The sequence below is a fragment of the Gorilla gorilla genome, chromosome 1 (genome assembly GCF_029281585.2).
Source record: "Gorilla gorilla gorilla isolate KB3781 chromosome 1, NHGRI_mGorGor1-v2.1_pri, whole genome shotgun sequence".
Lineage (NCBI taxonomy): Eukaryota > Metazoa > Chordata > Mammalia > Primates > Hominidae > Gorilla > Gorilla gorilla.
In genome coordinates, this window is record NC_073224.2 from 229,409,028 (window position 1) to 229,433,813 (window position 24,786).

General features: G+C 45.2%; 2 protein-coding genes across 4 annotated transcripts in view; one reads left to right on the forward strand and one right to left on the reverse strand.

The window, feature by feature from the left end:
* MTOR (mechanistic target of rapamycin kinase) overlaps positions 1-24,786 on the forward strand; it is a 156,145-nt gene that overhangs the window by 66,016 nt on the left and 65,343 nt on the right. The window lies entirely within an intron of this gene.
* Positions 59-6,758, reverse strand: ANGPTL7 (angiopoietin like 7). Its single transcript, XM_019011025.1, has 5 exons — positions 6,090-6,758; positions 3,675-3,775; positions 2,265-2,459; positions 1,381-1,579; positions 59-1,186 (listed from the first exon to the last, which is right to left on the reverse strand). Exons 1-5 carry the CDS (start codon positions 6,463-6,465, stop codon positions 1,017-1,019), a joined length of 1,041 nt encoding a protein of 346 aa, XP_018866570.1. The 5' UTR covers positions 6,466-6,758; the 3' UTR covers positions 59-1,016.

The window sequence follows — 24,786 nt, forward strand, 5'->3', positions numbered from 1 at the left end:
AACTTTAACTTTTTATCCTGCTGTAAGTGGTAGTGGTAAGAATTTAAAAAGAAAATACTCACGTTTTGAAAGTGTTTATTGTAGAAGGAAAAGAAATGTTGAATGTTTAAAACAAAACCACAATATTTTATTTTTACAAAGTGAGATGCTTATTTACAGCATTTATTATTAACTATAACGCCATCTACGTTCAGTTTTCAGCCATTTCCTACAGACAAAATTTAAAAGGAAGCTCCTTGAGCTTGTTTCTTACAAAGTAAATAAAAATAGATATACCTGTATTAACTATGAATATTTTAAGGCAGTTTTGTGCCGGCATCCATGAGAGACTCTGTCCACCTCCTGCTGGTGCTTCATACCTTTCAGTGCTGTACATGACCAAGGCGAGCAGGGGCAGTGCTCAGAGTCTGATCGCCAGATGCAGTGCCCTGGAGTTTCCTCCCCGCAAGTCCAGCCTGGGTCAGTTCCAGCCGAACAATTTTTGTGTTTTAAAAATAATGTGTAGACTCAAGATAATTTCACTGGATTTAAAAATAGAAATACCATCTCCCACCTGCCTCCTTCACTCCTTTCTCTAACACTCAAAGGCCTATCCTTTGAGAATCAAAATAATATGGTTCTTTTTAGCAAAGGGATTTGTGTTTTGCCCTCACATAGCCTAAGCCTTAGAGAAAATAGATAAAACGATCTCAAAATTATTTTCTTTCACAGACAAATCATGTGGAAAAGACAAGCTACTGCTATGTCAGGGATCTTGGGCAGAGAGACCCCACTCAGTCTACTCCCTTGAGAAGGATGTGGCAGGACCCAGTGGGTTTAAATAGTTCATCCTGTTTACTGTAACATCCTTGGTACATATGATTTTTTTGTGCTCCTTGGAGACTTATTCTTTCTTTGGAGATTATAGGCTGTTTCTCAGTCCTACCCTTTCTAACACTCTCTTCCTGTCCTCATCTGCCCTCATCCAGTCTCCACGCGTCTCAGTTTCTGTATCCGTGCTCCACGGCAGCCTCCTTTTAAGGCTTGAAGTCTTCCGGGCGGATTTTCATCTCCACCCGTTTGAGGGAGTAGGTAGATCCATGCCAGCCGTACCAGGTGATGCCATCCAGGTGCTTATTGTGCTCACCCAGGCGGTAGTACACTCCATTGAGGTTGGAGTCTGTGCAGCAGTTGTACCAGTAGCCACCTGGCATGAGAAACAGACCCAGTGCTAGTAAGTTGACTGTGATAGACCAGACATCAGGTAAGGAGTTAGAGCCAGCGTCAGAAAGAATACCAAAACCGGAATATCAACTGTACAGTTATAATTCACTCTTTCTCCTCAAGTGGGATTATGAGCTTGTACTTGAACTTCTCCTTTCCGGTCCCCCCAAATCTCACCTTTGCGGAGCTGTGCACACTTGTCCAAGCAGTTGTCATTGTCCTTGTCCTTGGTGCTGAAGGCTGTGTTGTTATGATACTGGAGGGCGTCGTTCCCCACATTGCCAGTGTAGTTCCCCAGGAAGAGGCGATAGCTGTTGAGTTCATTGCCCAGAACAAAGTGGCTGTACTCAGCGTAGCGCAGGTTGCCCTCCCAGTCCTGTCAGGAGGAGCAGAGCCTTAAAGAAAGTGCAGCAGGCTCCATTTCATGCTGTCTCTATACCCCTTCTCTCCTGACAGTCCCGTAGCCAAACATCTTTTTATAGGTGTGAATCTAATAAGACTTTATTACTTGTTTACCTCCAGTTTACTGTGTTAACCTAGGAATCAGAAAACAAGGCTCGAACTTCTTTCCTGATTCACCATATGGCCTTGATTAGTCTCTCTTTCTGTATTCCTCACTTTCCTGCTTATAAGGTGCAGCTATGTTTTTGCTGAATCCCACACAGAGCTGCTGTAAGAGAAACATGAGGATATAGTGAGTTCTTTCAGACCTTCAGCAAGGGTCCCCAAACAGTATCAGTAAGATTTGCACCTAAAGGACCTCATGCTCGGCCAGAGCAGAGACTAGTGTTCGGCACAGCTGACTGTTGAATTTGCTCTACTCTGGCCTGGATCTGGCCTCTTCCTGTCCCACCTGCAGCCCCACTTTTGTCGGGGGGTTGGGGGGTTGCAGAAAGGAAAAATACCTATTTTTCCTCAACTCCATTACAACTTGCAGGAAAACCATCATAATGAATATACAGATTTGTCTTGAATCGGAATAGGAATGGCACCCCCGGAGTTGTACGCAGTCATGTGTGGTGGCACTGGTCCAGTCATGGGGCCCCTGGCCTTGTGCTTACCTCCATCTCTACACGCAGCCGGGTTGGCTGTCTGGAGAGCCGGTGGATGTGTTCGTTCCCCAGCCAGAAGTCCCCACGGATGCTGCCAAAGCCCTGCTTGTACTGCTTCCAGTCCCGGTAGAAGGAGACAAGGCCACTTTTTCGTCTCTGGATGATGGTCCAGCCTCCGCCTGAAGTCTCCATGTCACAGAACACCTGAAGCAGAGGGGATACTCTGGTGACGGACTTGCAGGGGCAGAAGGCAGGAGCAAGAGGGCAGGCTTCCCAACGTGTTCCTGTCCCTGCAGAGCCAGTAGATGTGTGCACTCCCACAGTCACACTGGCTCACTCGGGCAGTGATGCTGCCCCACTGCTGGTGAGCTGGGGTGGGTGGTGCATTGCTCTGGAAGAACGATGCAAATTGGGCCCGGGGGTGAGTGCACATGAAGCTTGGAGGGAAAAATCCAGATACTTTTTTTTTTTTTTTTTGAGGCAGAATTTCACTCTTGTTGCCCAGGCTAGAGTACAGTGGTGCAATCTCGGCTCACTGCAACCTCCACCTCCTGAGTTCCAGTGATTCTCCTGCCTCCCTAGTAGCTGGGACCAGAGTGCCTGTCACCACACCGGGCTAATTTTTGTATTTTTAGTAGAGACTGGGTTTCAGCATGTTGGCCAGGCTGGTCTCAAAAGTCCTGACCTCAGGTGATTGTTCCGCCCACCTCACCTCCCAAAAAACTTGGGATTACAGGTGTGAGCCACCATGCCTGGGTGAAAAGCCAGATACTTTTGATGCTGCCTTCGTGTTTTCTTTTCTCCTCCCCCAAGGAATAGCTGTTCTAGGACATGGCAAGAGATTTAAACTAAGTTATGTGGTGGTTATAAGAATGATCTGATCTATGTTAGAAGGCTTGGTGTTTGACTGATAATGATTTGAAGGGGCCAAACAGATGCCTGGGTTTGGAGTGCAGGGCATAAACTGAGTGTTTGCATAGCTCTGTGGTGTTTGGTGTGTTTGCTTGTGTTTGAGTTTTCCTTTTTTTTTTTTTTTTTTTTAATCGAAATGGAGTCTCACTTTGTCTCCCAGACTATAGTGCAGTGGCGTGATCTCGGCTCACTGCAACCTCTGCCTCCTGAGTTCAAGCGATCCTCCTGTGTAGCAGGGATTACAGGCGCCCGCCACCATGCCTGGCTAATTTTTTTGTTTTTTTAGTAGAGACAGGGTTTCACCATGTTGGCCAGGCTGGTCTTAAACTCCTGACCTGAAGTGATCCACCTGCCTCGGCCTCCCATAGTGCTGGGATTACAGGTGTGAGCCACTGCGCCCAGCCGAATTTTCCTTTCTTTAAACTGTGAATGGCCCTGTTGTTGTAGTCCCCTTGAGGGGGTGAAGGACAGGTATTAGGGCATGGCCAGTGACTGTAATGACCTCACCTCCAGTTCAGGGCTGCCCAGGAAGTCATCAGGAGGAAGCTTATACACTCCAGAGATGCGGTAGTTCTTCTGGTGGAGGGAAGAGCAGTCGTAGATGGCATCTACAAGAGAACAAACCACAGGGTGAGCATTTAGACCCAGAGGCTCCATCTGAGTTGAGTGTTTAGAGACTGAGCCTTTATTTCTACCCTGGGATTCCCACTGGTGTTAATTACCCATCAGTGTCTGCATTTGGGAGAGGTGGATATGGGGAGATCCAGAGGGGGTGTATTTTGGCTTTACTAGCGGTGGAGCAGAGGGGTAGGGAAGCCCTTCATCTGGATAGCATTAGTGGGATGTTCCAACAGGTGGTTTCAGGTTAACTCTGAAATAAATTATTCTGCTATAGCTGGGCCATGAATTCTAGAAATGTTACAGTGTATGAGGGCCACGTAACAGATACTCCTGTCAGATAGATTCAGACTTCTTAGACAGCCGCCTCTATAACAAATCAGTCGTGAATATCTCATAGAGTCTGGTTTTGTTGATGTTTCCTGGTTGGTTGTTTTTGTTGTTGTTCAGAGGTGGTAGCTACTGCCACCTGAGACCATAATTAAGGGAGATAGATTTTATTATCACATATTTTCCCCTTCCATCCAGCTAGCACCTCAAAACACTCAGAAGAACCTTTGAGGCCTTCCTCCCAGAAGTTTTGTTAAAACAATGAAATGAGAGCATCAGACTGGCCAGTTTTTTTACTCTAGGGCCATGGAGCTGCTACTTTATGCAGGATTTAAGCTCTGTATTCTAAATATCAAAGAGCATAGTGGAAGAGACAGCCTTTTCTGATAGGATTCAGAGACTGCGGCCCTTACTATCCAAGAGAAGCTTCCTGCCTGCTATGTCTCGGGGTGCTTTTCTTGGTGACCACTGCACTGGGACCTTAGAGAGGAGCACCAAGATGGCAGATGGGAGTTGTCTGAGGCACATAGGTTCTCTTGCAGAGCACCTTGGGAAAGGGAGGTAGAGTACGTGTGCCTTTGCCATCACTATTCTTCATTTCCTCTTAGTGGTGAAAGCACCAACTTACTGCTTCCTCTAAGGGACTACCTACTTATAGAATATAAGGGTAACTGAGCACTTGGTCATAGAGAAGAAAAATAAGGAATGATGTCCTGGGCAAGAAGAGCAAGAGACCTGGTGGGAGAGCTGCACTTGACCCCAAGAACCTCCTTGCAGGATGGTGAGAAAGCCTCCTGTTTGGATGAGCAGGAAGTGGCACGGTCAGATTCCTCTGTCTGGCCTGGTCTTCCGCATGTCTGGGTTCATCTCACAGACCAAATCAGGACTCACTTGTCTGGAAAATGGCCTGAGAATACCTTTCTAATCCCAAACTGAGGGCCCGGAAGTCCATGCTTAGAAAGTGATTGATACATGTTGGTTCAGGTAACAGAATTTTCAAGCTTGGTTTCATGTTAAAACTTTTTCTTAATTTGAGCTGAGGTTAACCATTGACTTAGTCAGTAGAAGCTGATCATGTCTTTGTTCTTCATGTAGTTTATAATGGGACCAATGGTTTTTATATCAGCAAGAAATGACATGTCTATAGGATATGCTCCTTACAACTAATATTTTCCTGATAATTTCAGAAAACCAAATTTTTATCTCTAAACCGTAAATTCATGTTGGCCCACCTGAGCTGAGCTAACCAGAAATAAAAGTTATTTTGCAAAAGAAAGATTAAATTTATCTTATTTTTGGCCTATTAAGTCTATATTTCAGCATTGCATTTAAAAAATCCTGTATTCGGAGAAATTCATTTAAGACCATGGAAAAAAATAGACGTATCACAATTGAGGAACCTTAAGGAGCCGCATCCTTCCTGAACACAAAGGGACTCTTCACATGGTTATGTGTCTCTACAGTTAACTCTGAGCCAATGAGAAGAGTTATGTTTACAGAGAGAGGACACAAAATTCCATTAATGCTCATTCCTGGTAAATCTTAGGAACACCAGAGAACTGTTTCTGGCAAAACTTTGCTTCCAGAGGAACAGCTGTTACAGTTTGGTGCTTCCTTGGAATTTCTTGAGATATAGCCTGTCAGCTCTTGGTGAGGAAGTAGCAGAGCTACACCAATCAGGAAGACTTGAACCCTGCTTCTAAGACTTGCTGGGTGACTTTGGGCAAACCATGTAGTATCTCAGCACTCCAAGATGGTAGGCTGAAACACTGTGTGGATAAAAGAGACCCGTGAAGGTGTTAGGTAAACTTACATAGCATTAGAAGTCAAAGGAAATACTGCATAAGCCTTTACTAAAGGGAAAGTATACCCCCAAAAGAGGCCCCAGTAGTGGTTCTGATGACCAGGATATGTAGAAGCAGTGCTGTAGATGGGGAGGCACTCCACGCTCCCTCAGGGGACTGGTCTCCTTACCTGCGGAGGTCTGAGTGACCGTCTGCGCTGCCTGCAGCTGCATGATGTCGATTTGGTTGTTCATCTCGGAGTACTTGCTCTCAGCATCTGTGAGCCGCGACTCCATGCGCTTGCTGTTGCTCTCCAGCTCCATCACCTGCATGACCACGCTGACCCAGTCCCTCTCCTGCTTCTTGTTTAGTTCACTCAGCAGGCTGCTAAGGTTGGCAACTTGGGCCTTGAGCTCCTTCACCTCCTCACAGCAGTTGGCCGCTTTGAGCTGTGGCTGTGCTTGTGTCTTGCGCTTAGAGGGCTTCTGCAGCCACGCTGGGTGGCTGACAAAGGCCACGATGAAAATGCAGAGCCAGGTCACAGCTGAGAGAGGCTTTTTCAGCATCTTTTGTGGGTTTGGGTGAGGAAGGCTCTTCCTTCAGGGGAGTCTGGAGATGCCCAGCTGAGGTCTGCAAAGCTGCAGCAGGCTGACTGAACCTTACGCTTTCACTCTGAGGGCCTCGCCACTTTGTTGTTTTCTCTCTTTCCTTGCTCTTTGCTAGCCTTTCTCAAAGCTTGAGTCTCTGACAGGGGAGCTGAATGGGTAGCCTATAGCTTTCCTTCCCAAGCCCGAATGCTCCCCAAGTCAGCATCTTAAATATTGTTTGCTGCCTGTACCTCCACCCCTACCATGGCTGCACCAGGCTTTAGCCCCTCCCAGCTCATCTGGGAGGGTCAGGTGCCTGTTGGGTGAAGTCAGCGGCAACTTAGGCCAGAGGAGGGGAGGAGGGAGATGGGGCGAGTCTTTCTTTCCTTGCCTGTACAGTCTCTGGGCTGAGACAAGAGGACTGTGAATTTGTGTGTTTCCAGTTTCGCCTATTAGATTATGCCCCTGCCAGCCACTGGCTCAACTCTATCAGCAAGCAGGGCAGGGTCAGAGGAATTTCCAAATTCCGTTCAAAAGGTTATATAACCATGGGGTGAGCGTAAGGTAGGCAAAAGAGACGCTACTCACCCAGGGAGGCCTGTTAATGTAATCCATGCTGTTTATATGAGGATCTGGTATATTTTGACATCCTGCTGAATATGCTTTTATCTAGGCTGATTATTCCCATCTCTGATCATTATTTAGTATTTTATAAAATCCTTACTCAACCTGGATCTAACACTATCTCACATTTGAAATCTTCCAACTTAGAAAAGTTCTAGAAATAGAAGAATAGAGTAAATCTCTTAGGAAGCCAAAAAAAGACTTTGTAGCCACAGGGTTTGGACAGTTGTCTTTTTACATGCTTTCTCCTTCAACAAAGAGAGGGCCGGTATTAGCATCTAACACTTGATATTTTGCAAGGAGGTGTCAGAAGATTACAACAGAGATGAAAACTCAGCAGTGCCAAGCATGTCTGGGATTGGTCACCCACGCTTCTGTCAGTTTCTAGGCAGGACAGAGAACAGGTCCATCCTTAGCCCGTGGTTCAAAACTTGGAAAATATATTAAAATATAGAGAAAAGAATCCCTGTCACCTAATAAATCCATATCTAGAGTCTCATTTCCCTCTTCCTTTGCTGGTATGGTTTGCAATTTGAAATTATTCCTCCTCTATTTGTATATGACTTTGTATCTAAAAAACCTGAATATTGTAATTTTTCATGTACTATATATGAAGGACAATGCTCTTTTGAAAACAAATGTGAAAAACATGGAATTTCAGCAAACATCCTTAAAATAAGCTTTTCACTAAGAATCTATACAAAGGTTCCTCTGTCCTTAAAACAGTAACTCTGTCTTTGGAACATACGATTGCCGTTTCCATGTTATGGAGCCACTCAAGCAGTTACTTGTACTGTTGTAGTCAGCGTGGGTCCTTCCCACATAAGCCTGATGCCTGACAGCTCTCCTCCCATGCCATAATCCCCCAGAGCTCTTTTCCAGTCAGGGCTTCTAGCTCCTCAGAAAGTAATTTCTGTTCAGGCAGCTGGAGTTACTGAACAATTTTTTTTTTCTCAGAATCAAAAAGCAGTAGAGGATCAGGTGGATCAGAGTTTGTTTTCTCACATACCCAGCCTCCTTTGCCTGCTAAAGGGTGAGGATGTTACTGATACCCTTATAGCAACTTGGCATTCTAATCAAAAGATTCTGTTGAGAATTGGCACTGTCTGCCAGTCTGCTCTCTTTTTGCAAATGTCTAGCCCAGCTGGGCACCGCAGCCTTAGCTCCATAGCGTTCATTTCAGTAACGAGAATCTGGCCCCAAATGTTGGCGTCCTACAAGGTCTGCTAAAAATAGGGATTTTCAAGTGGATCTCCTGGCCATCAAATGACACTGAGCTTAAACCACATGCCACAGAAGTGCTATGTACCATACAGTCATGTATAGCAGGGGTCCCTAATCCCCAGGCTGCAGACCTGTACTTGTCCATGGCCTGTTAGGAATAGGGCCATACAGCAGGAGGTGAGTGGCCGGTGAGGGAGCATTACCGCCTGAGCTCTGCCTCCTGTCAGATCGGTGGCAGCATTAGATCCTCACAGGAGTGTGAACCCTGTTGTGAACTGCACATGTGAGGGATCTAGGTTGCGTGCTCCTTGTGAGAATCTAAGTACTGCCTGAAGATCTGAGGTGGAACAGTTTTACCTCAAAACCATCCCCCATCTCCCCACCCCCACCCTGGTCCATAGAAAAATTGTCTTCCACGAAACCAGTCCCTAGTGCCAAAAAGATTGGGGACCACTGATGTATAGCATCCCACGTGACCCTGCTGCCTTGGAACTCTCATGTAACCGCGCAGCAGAGAAAGCACAAAAGAACAGTGGAACTTTGTGGAGTTCTAGCCAGCTTTTATTTATTCTTCCCAGTAGCTCACCCAAACAGGAAAGTGTTATGAATTGATTCTTATATGTGGGCAGAAAATAAATTAATCATTCATATTTGTACCCCATGTAACAGTCCCTTTTAGGAAAGGTAGGAGGAGGTTCGTAAGTTTGGATCGGAAGCATCTAGCCTTTAGCATGAGTGTCTGGTCTTTGACATTTATTTTCTGGAAACTTATTTCTAACATAAGGCAATACTTGAAGACAGAAGACAGAAGCTCTTGAATTGCATAAGCTACTCAAATGTCAATACTCACCCCCCCTCCAGTTTTGAGGAAAAATAGCTAATTAAGGATATTTCTCATGCCAGAAGATTATCTATTTTCTAAAACATCCACAACCTTATGATGTCCTAGATTCTGAATATCTAAATGAAGGAAAAAGAAGTCCTTGTTTTGAGCACAGCTAAGCCAGTAGAGAAAACCATGAAGGATGTGGAGGACTAAAATGATATTGCCTTCTCTGAAAGAGGCTTTTAAATCCTTCTTCTGCCTTTCAGTGAGCAGAGTGACCTTAAAAATGGGAATTAACTGACAAAATCTGGAAAACCTAGGTTGGATACTATTTAGATTTTCCTTTTCTCCATTTTGCTGGTGTTGAAAGAGGGCTAGCTTGGTGCTCCTGGAAAAGATGTTTATGAAAATTAAGCTTATGTTCTTAATGAAAAAAGTCAGTGAGGTTGTACTCAACCTGGAGGTTCTCAAAAGACTTCACAGTGTTTGGGCCGCACTGCCTTGGGCTGGCACCAAGGTAGTCTGAGGGTCACAGGGCAGGGGAGCACCTAGGGGTGATCTCTCCTTCTATCCAGAGAGGAGCATCAGATCTCATTTGCTTGAAAATGCCCCATTGGAGAGACTGCTGCCCACTCTCAGCTTGTGGAATGAATATATCTCAGAAGAAGCTGCCTTGCTGTTAGTTTTAATTGTGTACCTCAAAGGAATATTTCACTTCTTCTGAAGTCTTTGAAAAAACCACAGCCTGCCATACTCTATACAGCCGTTGAATATCTGCCTTTTTTTTTTTTGAGACGGAGTCTTGCTCTGTCGTCCAGGCTGGAGTGCAGTGGCACGATCTTGGCTCACTGCAAGCTCTGCCTCCCGGGTTCACGCCAATTCTCCTGCCTCAGCCTCCCAAGTAGCTGGGACTACAGGCACTTGCCACCATGCCCAGCTAATTTTTTGTATTTTTTAGTACAGGCAGGGTTTCACCATGTTAGCCAGGATGGTCTCGATCTCCTGATCTGTTGATCCACCCGCCTCGGCCTCCCAAAGTGCTGGGATTACAGGCGTGAGTCATCGTGCCCGGCCGCATATCTGCCTTTCTAGCACTCCATCCCATTCCTGTCTCAACTGAAAGTCCAAGTCCATCACAGAAGATATTTCCATCTTTTCCCTAAGCTTTCTAATTTGCCACTTCTATCAAAGAATGTGTCCTGAACCTATTAGAAGTCTTTTCTCTCAGGCCTTGTCTTAGAGTCCTGTTTTGTTTTGTTTTGTTTTGTTTTGTTTTGTTTTGTTTTGTTTTGTTTTGTGACAGGGTTTCACTCTGTTCAGGCTAGAGTGCAATGGGGCAACCATGGCTCATTGCAGCCTCAACCTCCCAGTCTCAAGTGATCCATCCACCTCAGCCTCCCGAGTAGCTAGGACTGCAGGTATGCACCACCACACCCAACTATCTTTTTTTTTTTCTTTCTTTCTTTCTTTTTTTTTTTTTTTTTTTTTGTAGTGATGGGGGTCTCACTGTGTTGCCAGGGCTGGTCTCGAACTCCTGGGCTCAAGTGATCCTCCAGCCTCAGCCTCTCAAAGTGCTAGGATTATAGGCATGAGCCACCACACCTGGCCAGAGTCAGTTTTAAATTATGGAATATAGTAAAAAAAAAAAAAAAAAAAAAAAGTCTCTCTGATTTCTGTCAGGACTTTATAGCTCTGTTAGCCTCCACTCAAGTTGCACAATCCAGTGATAATTCTGGCCCAGTGTCTGGCAGTCTAGTTAGACAGCTGAACTCTTGGACAGTGTGACATGCTAGGATGCGAGACACAGAGGACAAGGAGGGCCTTCTAGAGAAGTGATACCTAGGTTTTAAAGAAAAAGGAGGAAATAGCCAGGAATGGGAGAGGTTGTTGTGAGCAAAGGTGCAGCTATGTGAAAGACTTGGACTAGTGGGAGAATGTAAGTAGTCGAGTGTGGCCTAAGAGTCAAGGGGAAGAAGAATGGCAGCAGAAGCTAAAGCTGGAGAGGTGGAGGGGGGCCGTGCCCGGGGAGCCCAGGTGAGGAGCGGGACTGATCCTCTGTAGACATGGGAAGGAATCCTAGAGGTTTTTCCCTCTTGTTCCATTGTTTTCCTGAGTTCCACCAGGAAAGTGGCCTTGGTAATTGCCAAACAATTTTTTTTTATTTTTTATTTTTTTTAGAGACATAGTCTCATTCTGTTACCCACCCTGGAGTGCTGTAGTGCAATCATATAGCTTACTGAAACCTGGAACTTGTGAGCTGAAGCAGTCCTCCTGCCTGAGCCTCCAAAGTAGCTGGGAATACAAGCGCACACCAACATGCCTGCCTGTTTTTAAATTTTTTTTGTAGAGACGGAGTCTCACTATGTTGAGGCTGGTGTGGAACCCCCAGCCTCAAGAGATCTTCCCATCTCAACCTCCCGAAGTGCTAGGATTATAGGCCTGAGCCACCACACACAGCCCAAACAAGATTTTTTCACCGCAGATGAATGATTTAGAACGTGAGAATTTCTTAAAATTGTAATGCATTCATATTAAATACCCTGACGGGGTCATTTGGCATTAGGATTAAGGAGGTAGTACATATAGCACTTGAGTTCTTAGGCCTAGAAGCAGACAAATCTGGATTCTAATCCCTCCCTAGCACTTGGTTGCTGTGTGGCCATGGGCATATTACTTCTCTGAGTTTGCCAACCTGTGAAATGGAGATAAAAATCAAAACTATCTCATACCACAGGGTTTTCATGAGAATTAAATAAAGCAAAGGGTTAAATAACCAAGGTATTTTTGGATAAGGAAAATAAATTTGGAAGAGTTACACTACTACATATCAAGATTTATCATAAAGCTGCAGTAAGTAAGGCAGTACAGTAGTGACATAGGATGAACAAATGGAACAGAATTAAATGTCCAGAAACAGACCCACATATATAGAGATACTTAATTTTGTGTATTTATATTTATGTATTTATTCCTTTTCTCTCAAGCCATGTGATATAGACACTTGATTTATGACAAGGTAGCACCACAGAGTGGTGAGGAAAGGACTGCTAAGTCAGCTCAGTAGCCTTATGGGGGAAGTAAATTTTTTTTTTCCCTCAGTGATCCTTTTTCTGAAAGAAAAGACTGTTGATCGTTACCTCACACCACACACAAAAGCTCAAGTCCAGGAGATTTAAACTCTTAAGTGTGAACAGTAAAACAATAAAATTTATAGAGGATAACGTCGGAGATTAAGTGGCTTCCTAAGATAAGCAAAGATTTCTTAAGATAGAAAAAACACCAATCATAAAGGAAAATATTAAGAAATGCAACAAAAGTAGTCATTCTGTTCACTGGAAGACACAATGAAGAGAATGAAAGGCAAGAAATATTTCTATTATCTTCAATATTGTATATGTATTATACCCAGAGTGTATAAAGAACTCTTATCAAACAATAAGGAGGAAAAAGGTAGCACAATAAAAAGATTGGTAAAAGAAGCCAGGTACAGTGGTGTGTACCTGTAGTCTGAGCTACTCGGGAGGTTGAGGTGGAAGGATTGCTTGAGCCCAAGAGTTGGAAACCAGCCTAGGCAACATAGAGAGACTCTGTCTCAAAAAGAAAAAAATAAAATATTGACAAAAGATGTGAACAGGCACTTAGTTCACAAAGATATCCAAAAGGCTTATAAATACATGAAAAGCTATCCCATCTCATTAGTCATTATGGAAATAAAAATTTAAATCATAATAAAATGCCACTGCACACCAACCAGAAGGGCTGAAATGGAAAAGACTGATAATAGCAAATGTTGACAGAGATTGTGAAGCAATTGGGCTTTTCATGTCCTATTGGTAGAAATGTAAATTGGTAAAGCCACTTTGGAAAACAATCTGTCAGTATCTTATAAAGCTAAACATATCCTTATATGTAACTCAACAATTCTGCTATAGATATTTTCCAGCAGAAGTGCAAGCACACATGCTCCAGAAGACATGGACAAGAGTGTCCGCGTACTACCCCTCGTAATAGCCAAACACTGAAAACAATCCAAGTGTTCATCTGCAGTAAGATAGGTAAATGGTGGTATATTCACACCGTGAAGTACTGTTCAGCAATAGAAAGGAAAAGCTGTTGCGACGTGCAGCAGCCTGGGTGCATCTCACAAACATAGTGTTGAATGTTTATATAATAAAGCTCAAAAACTGAGCAAACAACCCCATTGTGTTAGAAGTCAGAGTAGGGTTTACAGACCTCTGGGGACACAGAGGGGAGCAGTGATTGGGAGGGGGCTCAGTGCTTCTGAGCTGCTGGCAGCTAGTTGTGTTCTGTTTCTGGTCTGGGTGGTAATTACAAAGGTGTCTTCACTTTATGATAATTCATCAAACTGTACACTTAGGTGTTATATTCTCCTATATTTATGTATACTTGAATTAGGATGTTTGTGTAAAAATAGATATTGCACATAAAACACTTGAACTAGTATCTGACACATAGTCAACGTCTAGCAAATATCAAGTAGTAGTATTGTACCAAGTAGTAGTATTGTATTATTTAGTACACAATTGTTGTCTCATCATAAAAGTATTTGCTGACTACTCTAGTCTAACATAAATCCCCATAAATCCCCATGTTTTTCTCTAAGCACTCTGTTCTCTTCATGGTATTTGCCACAAAAGCACTTATTTCAGTTTGTACTTTTTTTTTTTTTTTTTAAGATGGAGTTTCGCTCTTATTGCCCAGGCTGGAGTGCAATGGCGCAATCTCAGCTCACTGCAACCTCCGCCTCCCAGGTTCAAGCAATTCTCTTGCCTCAGCCTCCTGAGTAGCTGGGATTACAGTCATGCACCACTATGCCTTGCTAATTTTGTGTTTTTAGTATAGAGAGGGGGTTTCTCCATGTCGGTCAGGCTGGTCTCGAAATCCTGATCTCAGGTGATCCGCCTGCCTTGGTCTCCCAAAGTGCTGGGATTACAGGTGTGAGCCACTGCGCCTGGCCTCGGTTTGTACTTTTTTGTGTATCTACTTCTCTAACCTGTAAGCTCTGTGAAAGCAAAGAACATGTTTGTCTTATTTTCCACAGTACCTCTAGCATCTAGCACTTAGCATAAAGCCTAAGACAAAATGCATACTAAATTAGAACTTGTCAAATGAAATAATGAATTCCAAACAGAAGGTTCTCTTCCCCCTAAATACCTATTATGGAGACTTACAGTCTCTCTCCATGGACGTTTCCAGTGTTTTACTGTGGTAAGGTCTTCACTGTAGGGCATCACATTCTGTCCTGCATGGGGTCAGTTTTCCTTCTTCAGGTCTTAGTCATAGAATCAAAGAAAGTGAAAACTGGGAGAGTTGAGATCCTTTGTTTCAACCCTCTTTTTAATTTTTATTTTATTTGTTTATTTATTTTGAGATGGAGTCTGGCTCTGTCGCCCAGGCTTGAGTGTAGTGGTGGGGTCTCAGCTCAGTGCAACCTCCGCCTCCCAGATTCAAGCAGTTCTCTTGCCTCAGCCTCCCGAGTAGCTGGAATTACAGGTGCCCACCACTACATCCGGCTTCAACCCCATTTTTTAAATAAATAACTTGAGGTAGCTTCCTTACTGTATAATATATTGTATACATATTCCTAGACATCACCAGGCTGTGTCTCATCACTTTTTTTTACTTATGAAGATGATCAGCAAGAGGACCACAGAGTATCTGAGATCAGGTTTTCTCCCTCTCCTGTTTATTCCAGAAGCCGGTGTAAATGACATGTCTGATTACTTCAACCTGCACTGGCCCTAGGGGCTGCATGCAACAGCTAATGTTGACAAAATGAAGAAAGTAACATGTCCCCATAAAAACTGCCTTATTTCGGGCGGGCAAGGTGGCTCATGCCTGTAATCCCAGCACTTTGGGAGGCCAAGACGGGCAGATTACAAGGTCAAGATATCAAGACCATCCTGGCCAATGTGGTGAAACCCCATCTCTATTAAAAATACAAAAATTAGCTGGGTGTGGTGGCACACTCCTGTAGTCCCAGCTACTTGGGAGGCTGAGGCCAGAGAATTGCTTGAACCCGGGAGGTAGAGGTTGCAGTGAGCCGAGATCGCACCACTGCACTCCAGCCTGGCGACAGAGCAAGACTCTGTCAAAAAAAAAAAAAAAAAAAAAAACCTGCCTTATTTCTGGGCAGCTATAGTCCCCATATTTTATCCCCAGTAACCTAACAAAGCTTATCTGTCCCCAAAGGGAAATCAAATGTCCGTTAATATTGCAATTTCAGTAAATCACCCTTAGCTAGAGACAAGACCTTGTCAGGGGTTGCAGGACAAGATCACATGTCCACCCCGCCAAGCTGTTCTCTGAACTACAGAGCTTCTCTTTGGGTTAGACATCTCCACCCTGACTTAGGCACCACAAACTGGAAAACAGGCCTGGTCATTCTTTAAGAATGTTAGAGGATTTGTGCCAGTTATGCCTGAGCAACCAATTAATGGCAAGGGTGACTGGGTTTTACAGTCTGTAGGCAAGGGGCTAAATGGGCAAACAAAACCCACTCTTTGTCTTAATTCTAAACACATGTTTCCAGGGTGCCAATATTGTGCTGCTTGAAAGTATGAGTCCTGCTTTTACAGTTGTTTCCTGGCTTCCAGAAAAGATATGCGGTCCTTTTCTTTTTCTGTACCTCTGCTGGGAGAAAAAGCAGTCAGTCCACAGAGGTGAGGTTTTGCTCACAGCAAAACACATTCCAGGCTGGGTGCAGTGGCTCACTCCTATAATCCCAGCACTTTGGGAGGCCAAGACAGGAGGATTGCTTGAAGCCAGGAGTTCAAGACCAGCCTGGGTAACATAGCAAGACCTTGTCTCTGTAAAAAGTTTAGTGGGGCATGATGGCATGCGCCTGTGTTCTCAGCTACTCGGGAGGCCAAGGCAGGAGGATCACTTGAGTCCAGGAGTTTGAGGCTGCAGTGAGCTATGATTGCACCACTGCACTCCAGCGTGGGCAACAGAACAAGACACTATCTCAAAACAAACAAAAAACCACATTCCAAACTTCTATGTTCGTGCTGACTTCAGAAGGGCCAGTGTGCCTGTAAGAATCTGTGCCCTTTGTAGAAAAGCTCCATGCTGCAAAGAGTAGGAGAAAAGAGCAAAAGCAGAAGCAGATTGTATCTTTGCTATAGCCCCATTTTTTTTTTCAAATGCACTTTTAGATTCAGCCCAAGAGGCCACATCTCTCACCAGTTATCAGTAGAGCATGCATTTACTTCTAGCTGCTGTCAAGACTTCCCCCAGGGTCACTGTAACAGCTTGCTCTTGCAGAGCGTCTTATGAACCCCAGGGAAGGCTCTTCAGTGGAGAAACCTCGCCATCAGCGAGGAATTGTAAGAAGAGGAGAGTTCTGGGGTTTCTCCTAAAGCTGGCCAAAAGGACAGAGGGGCTATTGTTACAAAACAAGACCCTTCTAAGGGGAGAAACTTGCTGTATTTCAGTGGTATCCCTAAACTCTTCTACAAAAGCTAGCTTATCCTTCAGACTACCTGGAGATTTAATGGGACTGCTCTTATGCTGACTTAGAGAAACTGCTTCTGATTTTTATATAACACTGGGGGAGGGAAAGAAAGTGCTAGCAGTTACACTGTGTCCCAGTGCTCTGAAACCTTGAATTGTATGCTGCATCCCATTTCAGAGATGTTAAGGTGTGAAAAAAATGTGTGTCTTAGAACTGATGAAATCTAGTAGGTGCTGGGCTCTGCCTCAGGGCCACCTCTGACTGTTCATGCAGTGATGATAGGATGTATCAGTAGGGGCACCACTGGTCTCTCCAAACATTTCTCGACTTTTCACTGGCTGTGAATCCTGGTAATCCAGTTATAGAGTGCCACAGTTCTCTTCCGTGAGGCATCCATTACCAAGAAGGTAGGCATGGTTTTTTCTTTTCCCTGAACCCAGAATGGGCATCGTTATTCCTACACTGTGGCCCAACTCCTTAATAGAGTGGAAGACCAGCTCACATCTGCTTCTACAATTAAATGTGAAGAGTTACAAGCTGCCAGATCACTAGGTGCCAGCTTGTTTAAGTTTTGTTTCCCAACTTTGTCCACATAATGGACTGATTCAGAGTTCTTGGACATTCAGAAGCCAAGAAATCAGGACTTTACCCAAAATATCACCTCAGTTTTGAGTCAAGAGAGATGAACATTAGCTTTGGAGTCACTCTATCAGCCCACCCCTTTTGCTCCTTTTCCCCATCCTTTTCCTGACTGCTGCTTCTTTCTAATAGTCTCTCTCAGAGCTCTTTGTTTCTCTCTGGATGTGAAGAAGCAGAAAGGGGGAGAAGAACCTGCAGGCATCACCAGAAAAGGAGCAGTGCTCATTGTTGTAGAATAAAAAGATAATGGCCAATTTGTCAAGAAGTGTTGACAAGTAAGATAAAGTTGGAAGTAATTAACTGGCTGACATGCTGGGAGCGGTGTGCCTGCCAATAGCTCCCTAAATCAGCCAGAGCCTTGGAAATGTGACAGCCATTCATCATTTTTACAACACGCCTCTGACAGGCTCCTCAGTTGCAAACCTGGCCAGCAAAAGTCGTGTGCTTTGACATTCTGGGGTTGTGCACCTCTCTCTGCCTTATTCTGGGTTGTGCTAAGGTACCTGGGCCCTACATCCAACCAGGAGATGCCTGGAGACGGTGAGTCAAATGGGCCAGCTTGCCAGCTCATCGCTGGGCAGTATTCGTCTCCGAGGCTGGGCACTAGGATTCCTAGAGCTGACTTTGTAAACTTCTGCAGGACAGTTCACTTAGCATAGAGAGTGCTGAATGGGAGCCATCAGCAGCACTCCTGGTGGCCTGGTATCTAACAAGTGCTGCTGCTAACCAGCCATGGGATCTATCAGTGGGAGGAAACGGGTATGCAGCCAGTAAAAGCAATTATGAAGACTGAATGGAGTGGAAAATACCTGTGTTATGTGAAAAGGCAGCATACAAAATTGTATCTATGCTTTCATCACCAGTATGTATAAAATATGCATTTATGCAGAATATGCTCAGGTAAAAGTATCTTGGAAAGGTGATTATATTACAATCAACTTCCCTCCTCCATTTTTTTCTTTTTAAAAAGTGATACTTCCACTCACCAATCTTGAAAAGATGAGTTTTTTTTGCACACGTGCCCCCATTCCCCCACGCACTTCCTAATCTCAAAAACTGTTAACATTCTACCCTCTTTATTCTAAGGGCTCACACTTTCTCACATACAGATTTAGCGTGTCCTCTAGGTATTGTGACAGACAAACCATTTAAACTGTGACCAGACAGAAACAAGGATGAAGACATAGTAAGAATTCTTTTTATTTTTAGGCCACTCTGAGCCTGAGACATCAGGAATCTTTTGTTTTGTTTTTGGAGACAGAGTCTCACTCTGTCACCCAGTCTGGAGTGCAGTGGTGCGATTGTAGCCCACTGCAGCCTCACACTCGTGGGCTCAAGTGTTCCTCCCGCCTTAGTCTCCCAAATAGCTGGGACTGCATACACAGATCACCTCATCCAGCTAATTTCTAAATTTTTTGTAGATTCGAAGTCTTGCTATGTTGCTCAGGCTGGTCTTGAATTCCTGTCCTCAAGCAATCATCCTGTCTCGGCCTCCCAAGGTGGTGGGATTACAGGCATGAGCCACCGCGCCTAGCCAAAGAAACCTATTTTGACCGTCTAAAGCTGGCCACCTCTCTTGCACCAAACTTTTTTTTTATCTTGGTGCCTTAGGTCCCCAAGAGCTCCAAGTACACCAAATGCCCCAGCTTTGAAACCTTGTAATGGGGCCAGCCTTCTCTTAATATATAAAGTTCTTTTTCCTAAGTTCCAGCCCTGCCAGACCCAGAGGTACTGTCTTCATCATCTGATTCTGGCTTTGTTTCCCTTCACTTCCCCTCCTGTCTGCATTCCGGCAGCCCTCCCAACCTTCTGCCCTGTCACTTTTCAGATGTTTTCATTTTGCCTCTGTCTGCCCTGCTATCCTTTCTCTTCTACATTAGTCTGTTCATTCTTGAGTTCCCCAGACCATTCTCCTGTTCCCAGATTCCCAAGGTAGCTTCCTGATAAAGACATCAGGGCCTAGCCAACCCCAGATCTTCCTGGCCCTAGAAGGAATCAGACTATTTGGTTGTTAATCCTGCGTTGGGCACAGAGCTAAGCCTCAGTGCTGGGAGAAGTGACAGGAGAATCTCAAGCAGTTACCACTCCATGAGAGAAACTGCTTGATACAGTGGTTAGGACCCAAAGCAGTGTCCAAGGTGGCCTCAGTGTGGCTGGTCAGGCCACTTCAGTCAGACCTGCCACAGCCCCATCAGCTGTGATGCATGTGTCACCAGCCTGGCGCCAGGGGAATTCAGAGAATTCTCACTTGACAGGGAACCAAATGAAACTCAGACTGTGGTCTGCACTAGAAATAGACAGGAGAAAGAAGGCCCACAGCCATTTGGGAAGCCAGTGGGTGTGTTCTCATACATTCCTGATGGGAGTGCTGGGGAAGCCTGAGCGTTCCCCCAGCTGTGCCTGCAGATGCTCCTTGCTGCCTGAGGACTTTCCGACAGGCGCAGCCTTGTGTGGAAGAGTCTTGCATCACTTTGCTCTGAACCCCAGAGGTCACGCGGCACCAAGACTGAGGGATGAGGGCGATAACCAAGTGGGCCACTCAAGGAGGCACTGCCATGCCAAGTTACTGTGGACTCAGCATCTGTCCAGAAGCCTGTGGAGCCGTGACTGAGGGCACTTCCAGAGACAGTGTTCTCCAGGTTTCTCTTCAGGTGGCAGGAAAGGCGTTTAGACTGCTTTGCTGTGGGTCAGCATTAAGTCCTTGAGCAGTTAATGACCCACTATTTCGGTCAATCTCATCCTCCTCCAATAAAAGGCAGTGAGGGGGCTGAGCACAGTGGTTCATGCCTGTAATCCTAGCACTTTGGGAGGCTGAGGCGGTTAGATCATTTGAGGTCAGGAGTTCAAGACCAGCCTGGCCAACATGGTGAAAACACATCTCTACTACTAAAAATAGAAAAGTTAGCTGGGCAGTAGTGGCGCGCACCTGTAATCCCAGCTACTGGAGAGGCTGAGGCATGAGAATCCTTGAGCCTGGGAGGCAGAGGTTGCGGTGAGCCGAGATTGCACCACTGCACTCCAGTCTGGGTGACAGAGTGAGACCCTGTCTCAGAAAAAAAAACAAAACAAAAACCTGCTAGGGAGAGCCTGAGAGGAAAGGGCTATGGGGAGGCAGCAGGAGCCACTGCCCACGTGAGCTGCTCTACCGTCACTCCTGACAGGGCCTTTGCCGAGGGAAGTGTCTGCACAGCTGAACCACCCGCTGCTCAGCTCGCATGCTTGCCCTGCCTTGGGAATAAGGTTTCTGGATAGTGGGGATAAGATGTTCGGCGTAATGGTGTGATGTTTGCTATAGGAAGGCAGCAAGGCAATTTCTTAGTATTAGTTCTGCTCAGCTCTAGAAAATGTTTTCCTTGATTGCCAAGAACTTTCCCAGCTCAATTCAAAACTCGAATTTGATGAAAGGAGGCTCTGCAATTCAGCCTCCTTTAATCAGAATTCAATCTTGGGCTGGGGTGGGGAGAGTGGAGAATGAATGAGAATGAATATGTCTGTACAGCGGCCTCCTTCTGCTCCTGATACCCAGATTAACCATGTTCTCCTTTCCGCCTGTCTTCATTGTCTTCCTAACGCCAGGTTCAGTTTGTGGGCTCTGGATTCTATTATGCGGATAGGCAGTTTCTGTTTGTTCTACAGATTCACAACTGTATGATAGCAACTGGATGTTATAACTGGAAACTGGAGTAGAATACCAACATACCCCACACCCATGTTAGGGAGTCAGTGGGAATCACTAGTTTAGAAAATTCCTGGGACTCAGTTCTCTTATCCTTTTGGCCTCAGTAGGCGTCAAGAGGAGATGGGAAATCTGATTGACCTGTCATTTCTGCACACTGTTATAGGCACGTTGCTGGCAAGCCTCAGTTTCTTTAAACTTGTTTGTGTTCAGATCTTTTCCACCAGACCAGCATCAGCAGGGTCTGGTTTGTGGTGTTACGTACTCCTCTTCTGTTGGGCTGGAGCTTTGAACAGTTTGCCCTTTATAAGCCTGCAGCATTAATAGGGAAAGACTGAGGGGCACCCAAGGGGGTGTTTATAGAATGGGCTTTATAAAACTCCCAGCTGCCCCGTAAAACAAGAGTTCCTCGCTAAGGGGGCTTTTGAGCAAAGGTGATTTCTTCACAGGAGCCGAACATACAGTCTCTGCCTTCAGTCTCATAAAAACCACATCTCATTAGAAAAGGGACATAATTCAAAGGACAGCTTTGTATCACCCAGGTAGGCAGGAGATCTGGGACTTAGTGGCTGTGAACTCCTGCATTTTCACAGAGACTTGCTTGTCCTGCACTTTGCAGCCTGAACTATAAGCCTGGCTGTCTTTGAAAAGCCTGCTGTGATGGCATGCTGACTTGTCACGTGGAAGGCTGGAGGCATATTAGTAGCTTCTGGAAGGAAATAAAAAATGTGAGATGGGAGCTTGGGAGTAAGAGGGGAATGTTAGTGAGGAAGTTAAAATGAAGGCACAGGAGGGCTCCCTTCTCCTGCACAATGAGTTCTAGAGAGAGAGTTAATGGAAACATCCCACCCATTGCTCACACTCGTTCATTTTACAGCTAATTCCTGGGTGCCTACTGATGCCAAGAGGAGAAAGCTAAGACACCGCCTGTCCCTCCCATTGCAGAGCTTGCAGTATACCCTTCATTATTACTTAAGATACTTTTTTTTCTTTACCTCAACATGGCACTAAAGATACTTTTCCGTGGTAACATTTTTAAGAGAAAGTCACCTTTTAAGGGAAGGCAATAGCCTGTGACCTACTGGGCCATGTTTTCTTCATATATAAAATGAGAATATTAATAATAGTTTCACAGGGTCGAAATAATACATAGAAACAATAAGCGCAGTGCCTGGTACATATGGTGAGCTCTCTTCTTATTTTGGTATCTTCTTCTTGTATCTTCTTCTTGTTGCCTTCCGTGATGGAGTGGCAGAAGGCATGGAGGAAGAAGAAAAAATTAAGATCCCAAACAAGATAACAGACTCTCTTGATCACCAGGATTAATAAGCCTGCTCACTTCACTGTCCAGAGCATCCACATCCATAATTAGTATTCTCCAGCAGCTTTAGAGGCGTGCATGGGAACTCCTCAGAAGGAAATAAGAGAAATGTAGCTTAGGGAGAAAGTCCTGTAGGAAATTAAAGTGAAAAAGGGGGAAGAAGAAATAAATACACAGGCTGATAGCAGCTGGTTCGCTAAAAATCTCTTTATTCTTTGAACAATCAAGAGAGTAGGTGTGGCTGGGCGTGGTGGCTTGTGCCTATAATCCTAACAATTTGGGAGGCTGAGACAGGCAGATCACTTGAGCTCAGGAGTTCGAGACCAGCCTGGGCAACACAGCAAAACTTCATTTCTACTAAAAATACAAAAACAAAATAATAATGTGTGTGGTGGTGTAGGCCTTTGAGAGGCTGAGGTGGGAGGATTGCGTGAGTCCAGGGGGTGGAGGTTGCAGTGACCTGAGATCGCACCATTGCACTCCACCTTGGATAACAGAACCAGACCTTGTCGTGAAAAAAAGAGAGTGGGCCAGGCGAGGTGGCTCACATCTGTAATCCCAGCACTTTGGGAGACCGAGGCGGACAGATCACCTGAGGTCAGGAGTTCTAGACCAGCCTGGCCAACATGGCAAAACCCCATCTCTACTAAAAATACAAAAATTAGCCAGGTATGCTGATGGGCACCGGTAATCCCGGCTACTCAGGAGGCTAAGACAGGAGAATTGCTTGAACCCAAGAAGCGGAGGGTGCAGTGAGCTGAGATCGCGCCATTGCACTCCAGCCTGGGTGACAGAGTGAGACCCGGTCTCAAAAAAAAAAAAAAAAAGAAAAGAAAGAGAGTGGATATGGACAGTGACCTTCTTACCTTCAGGTTCTCAAATCAGAGACAAAGAAATTAATTTCTCAGAGCGAGAGTGTTCATTTTTCATGAGTTTAGTCAAAGTTGTAATTTTTTTTTTTTTGAGACAGAGTCTTGCTTTTGGCTCAGGCTGGAGTGCAGTGGTGCGATCTCGGCAACCTCCACCTCCTGGGTTCAAGCGATCCTCCTGCCTCAGCCTCCCGAGTAGCTGCAATTACAGGCGTTCGCCACCACGCTCAGCTAACTTTTGTATTTTTAGTAGAGATGGGGTTTCACCATGTTGGCCAGGCTGGTCTCGAACTCCTGACCTCGTGATCTGCCCACCTCGGCCTCCCACAGTGCTGGGATTACAGGCGTGAGCCACCGCGCCTGGCCCAAAGTTGTATTTTTTTTTTTTTTTTTTTGAGACAGAGTCTCGCAGTCACCCAGGTTGGAATGCAGTGGTGTGACCTCGGCTCACTGCAAGCTCCACCTCTCGGGTTCATGCCATTCTCCTGCCTCAGTCTCCTGCGTAGCTAGGACTATACAGGCGCCCACCACCATGCCTGGCTAACTTTTGTATTTTTAGTAGAGACGGGGTTTCACCATGTTAGCCAGGATGGTCTCGATCTCCTGACCTCGTGATCCGCCCGCCTCAGCCTCCCAAAGTGCTGGGATTACAGGCGTGAGCCACCGCACCCAGCCAAAGTTGTAATTTTTTAATGATTATGTTCTTGCTGCTCAATAAGAGCTTATCATGGATCCCAAGGTGCACCCCCAAGTTTAATGGCCACTGGTAAAGGCCTGGTCCCCCAGTGAGCCCAGCCTGTTGCCCTCTTTCCTGCCCACTGAGCTCTGTCTGCAGCCTGACCTGCCTCCACACATTCAAATGGGAAATATTATACAGATAAGTCATTGGACTCTCTCTCTCTCTCTCTTTTTTTTTTTTTTTGAGATGGAGTTTTGCTCTTATTGCCCAGGCTGGAGTGCAGTGGCACAATCTTGGCTCACTGCAACCTTCCCAGGTTCAAGTGATTCTCCTGCCTCAGCCTTCCGAGTAGCTGGGATTACAAGCATGTGCCACAACACCTGGCTAATTTTTGTATTTTTAGTAGAGATGGGGTTTCACCATGTTGGCCAGCCTGGTCTCAAACTACTGGCTTCAGGTTATCCTCCTACCTTGGCCTCCCAAAGCTCTGGAATTATAGGCATGAGCCACCGTGCCTGGCCTGGACTCTCTCTTAAAGGAGTTAGGGCCATATGTTTTTACATTTTTAATTTGCAAAGCTATGCTGGTCAGTCCATAGAGGTGGTATATCAAGGCCGTAGCTGTATTAAGGTAAAATTTGTTTCTCTTTCGAGGTCCCTAATCACCACTTCCTAATTTTGGTCAGTTTGTTGTAAAACTCATTTTTTATGCACTGTGATAATTGGGAGAGTGGATTAGGAAAAGACTTGTATTTGTTTTTGTTTTTGTTGTTTTCTCCTCGGAATGAGTTGAGCTTCGGTAATGTTAAAATTTAAAAATAGGCTGGAGGCCAGGTGCAGTGCCTCACACCTGTCATCCCAGCAGTTTGGGAGGCTGAGGCCAGAGGATTGCTTGAGCCAGGAGATTGAGGCTGCAGTGAGCCATGATTGTGCCACTGAACTTCAGCCTGGATAACAGAGCAAGAC

Bases quoted from the DNA above. Each gene is read 5' to 3' on its own strand.
- ANGPTL7 (XM_019011025.1), bottom strand. From the start codon at position 6,465: ATGCTGAAAAAGCCTCTCTCAGCTGTGACCTGGCTCTGCATTTTCATC. The intron at 2,460-3,674 runs GTGAGGTCATTA...CCTCTGCTTCAG, and splicing joins TGGGCAGCCCTGAACTGGAG to GTGTTCTGTGACATGGAGAC. The intron at 1,580-2,264 runs GTAAGCACAAGG...TCCTCCTGACAG, and splicing joins GGCTGCGTGTAGAGATGGAG to GACTGGGAGGGCAACCTGCG.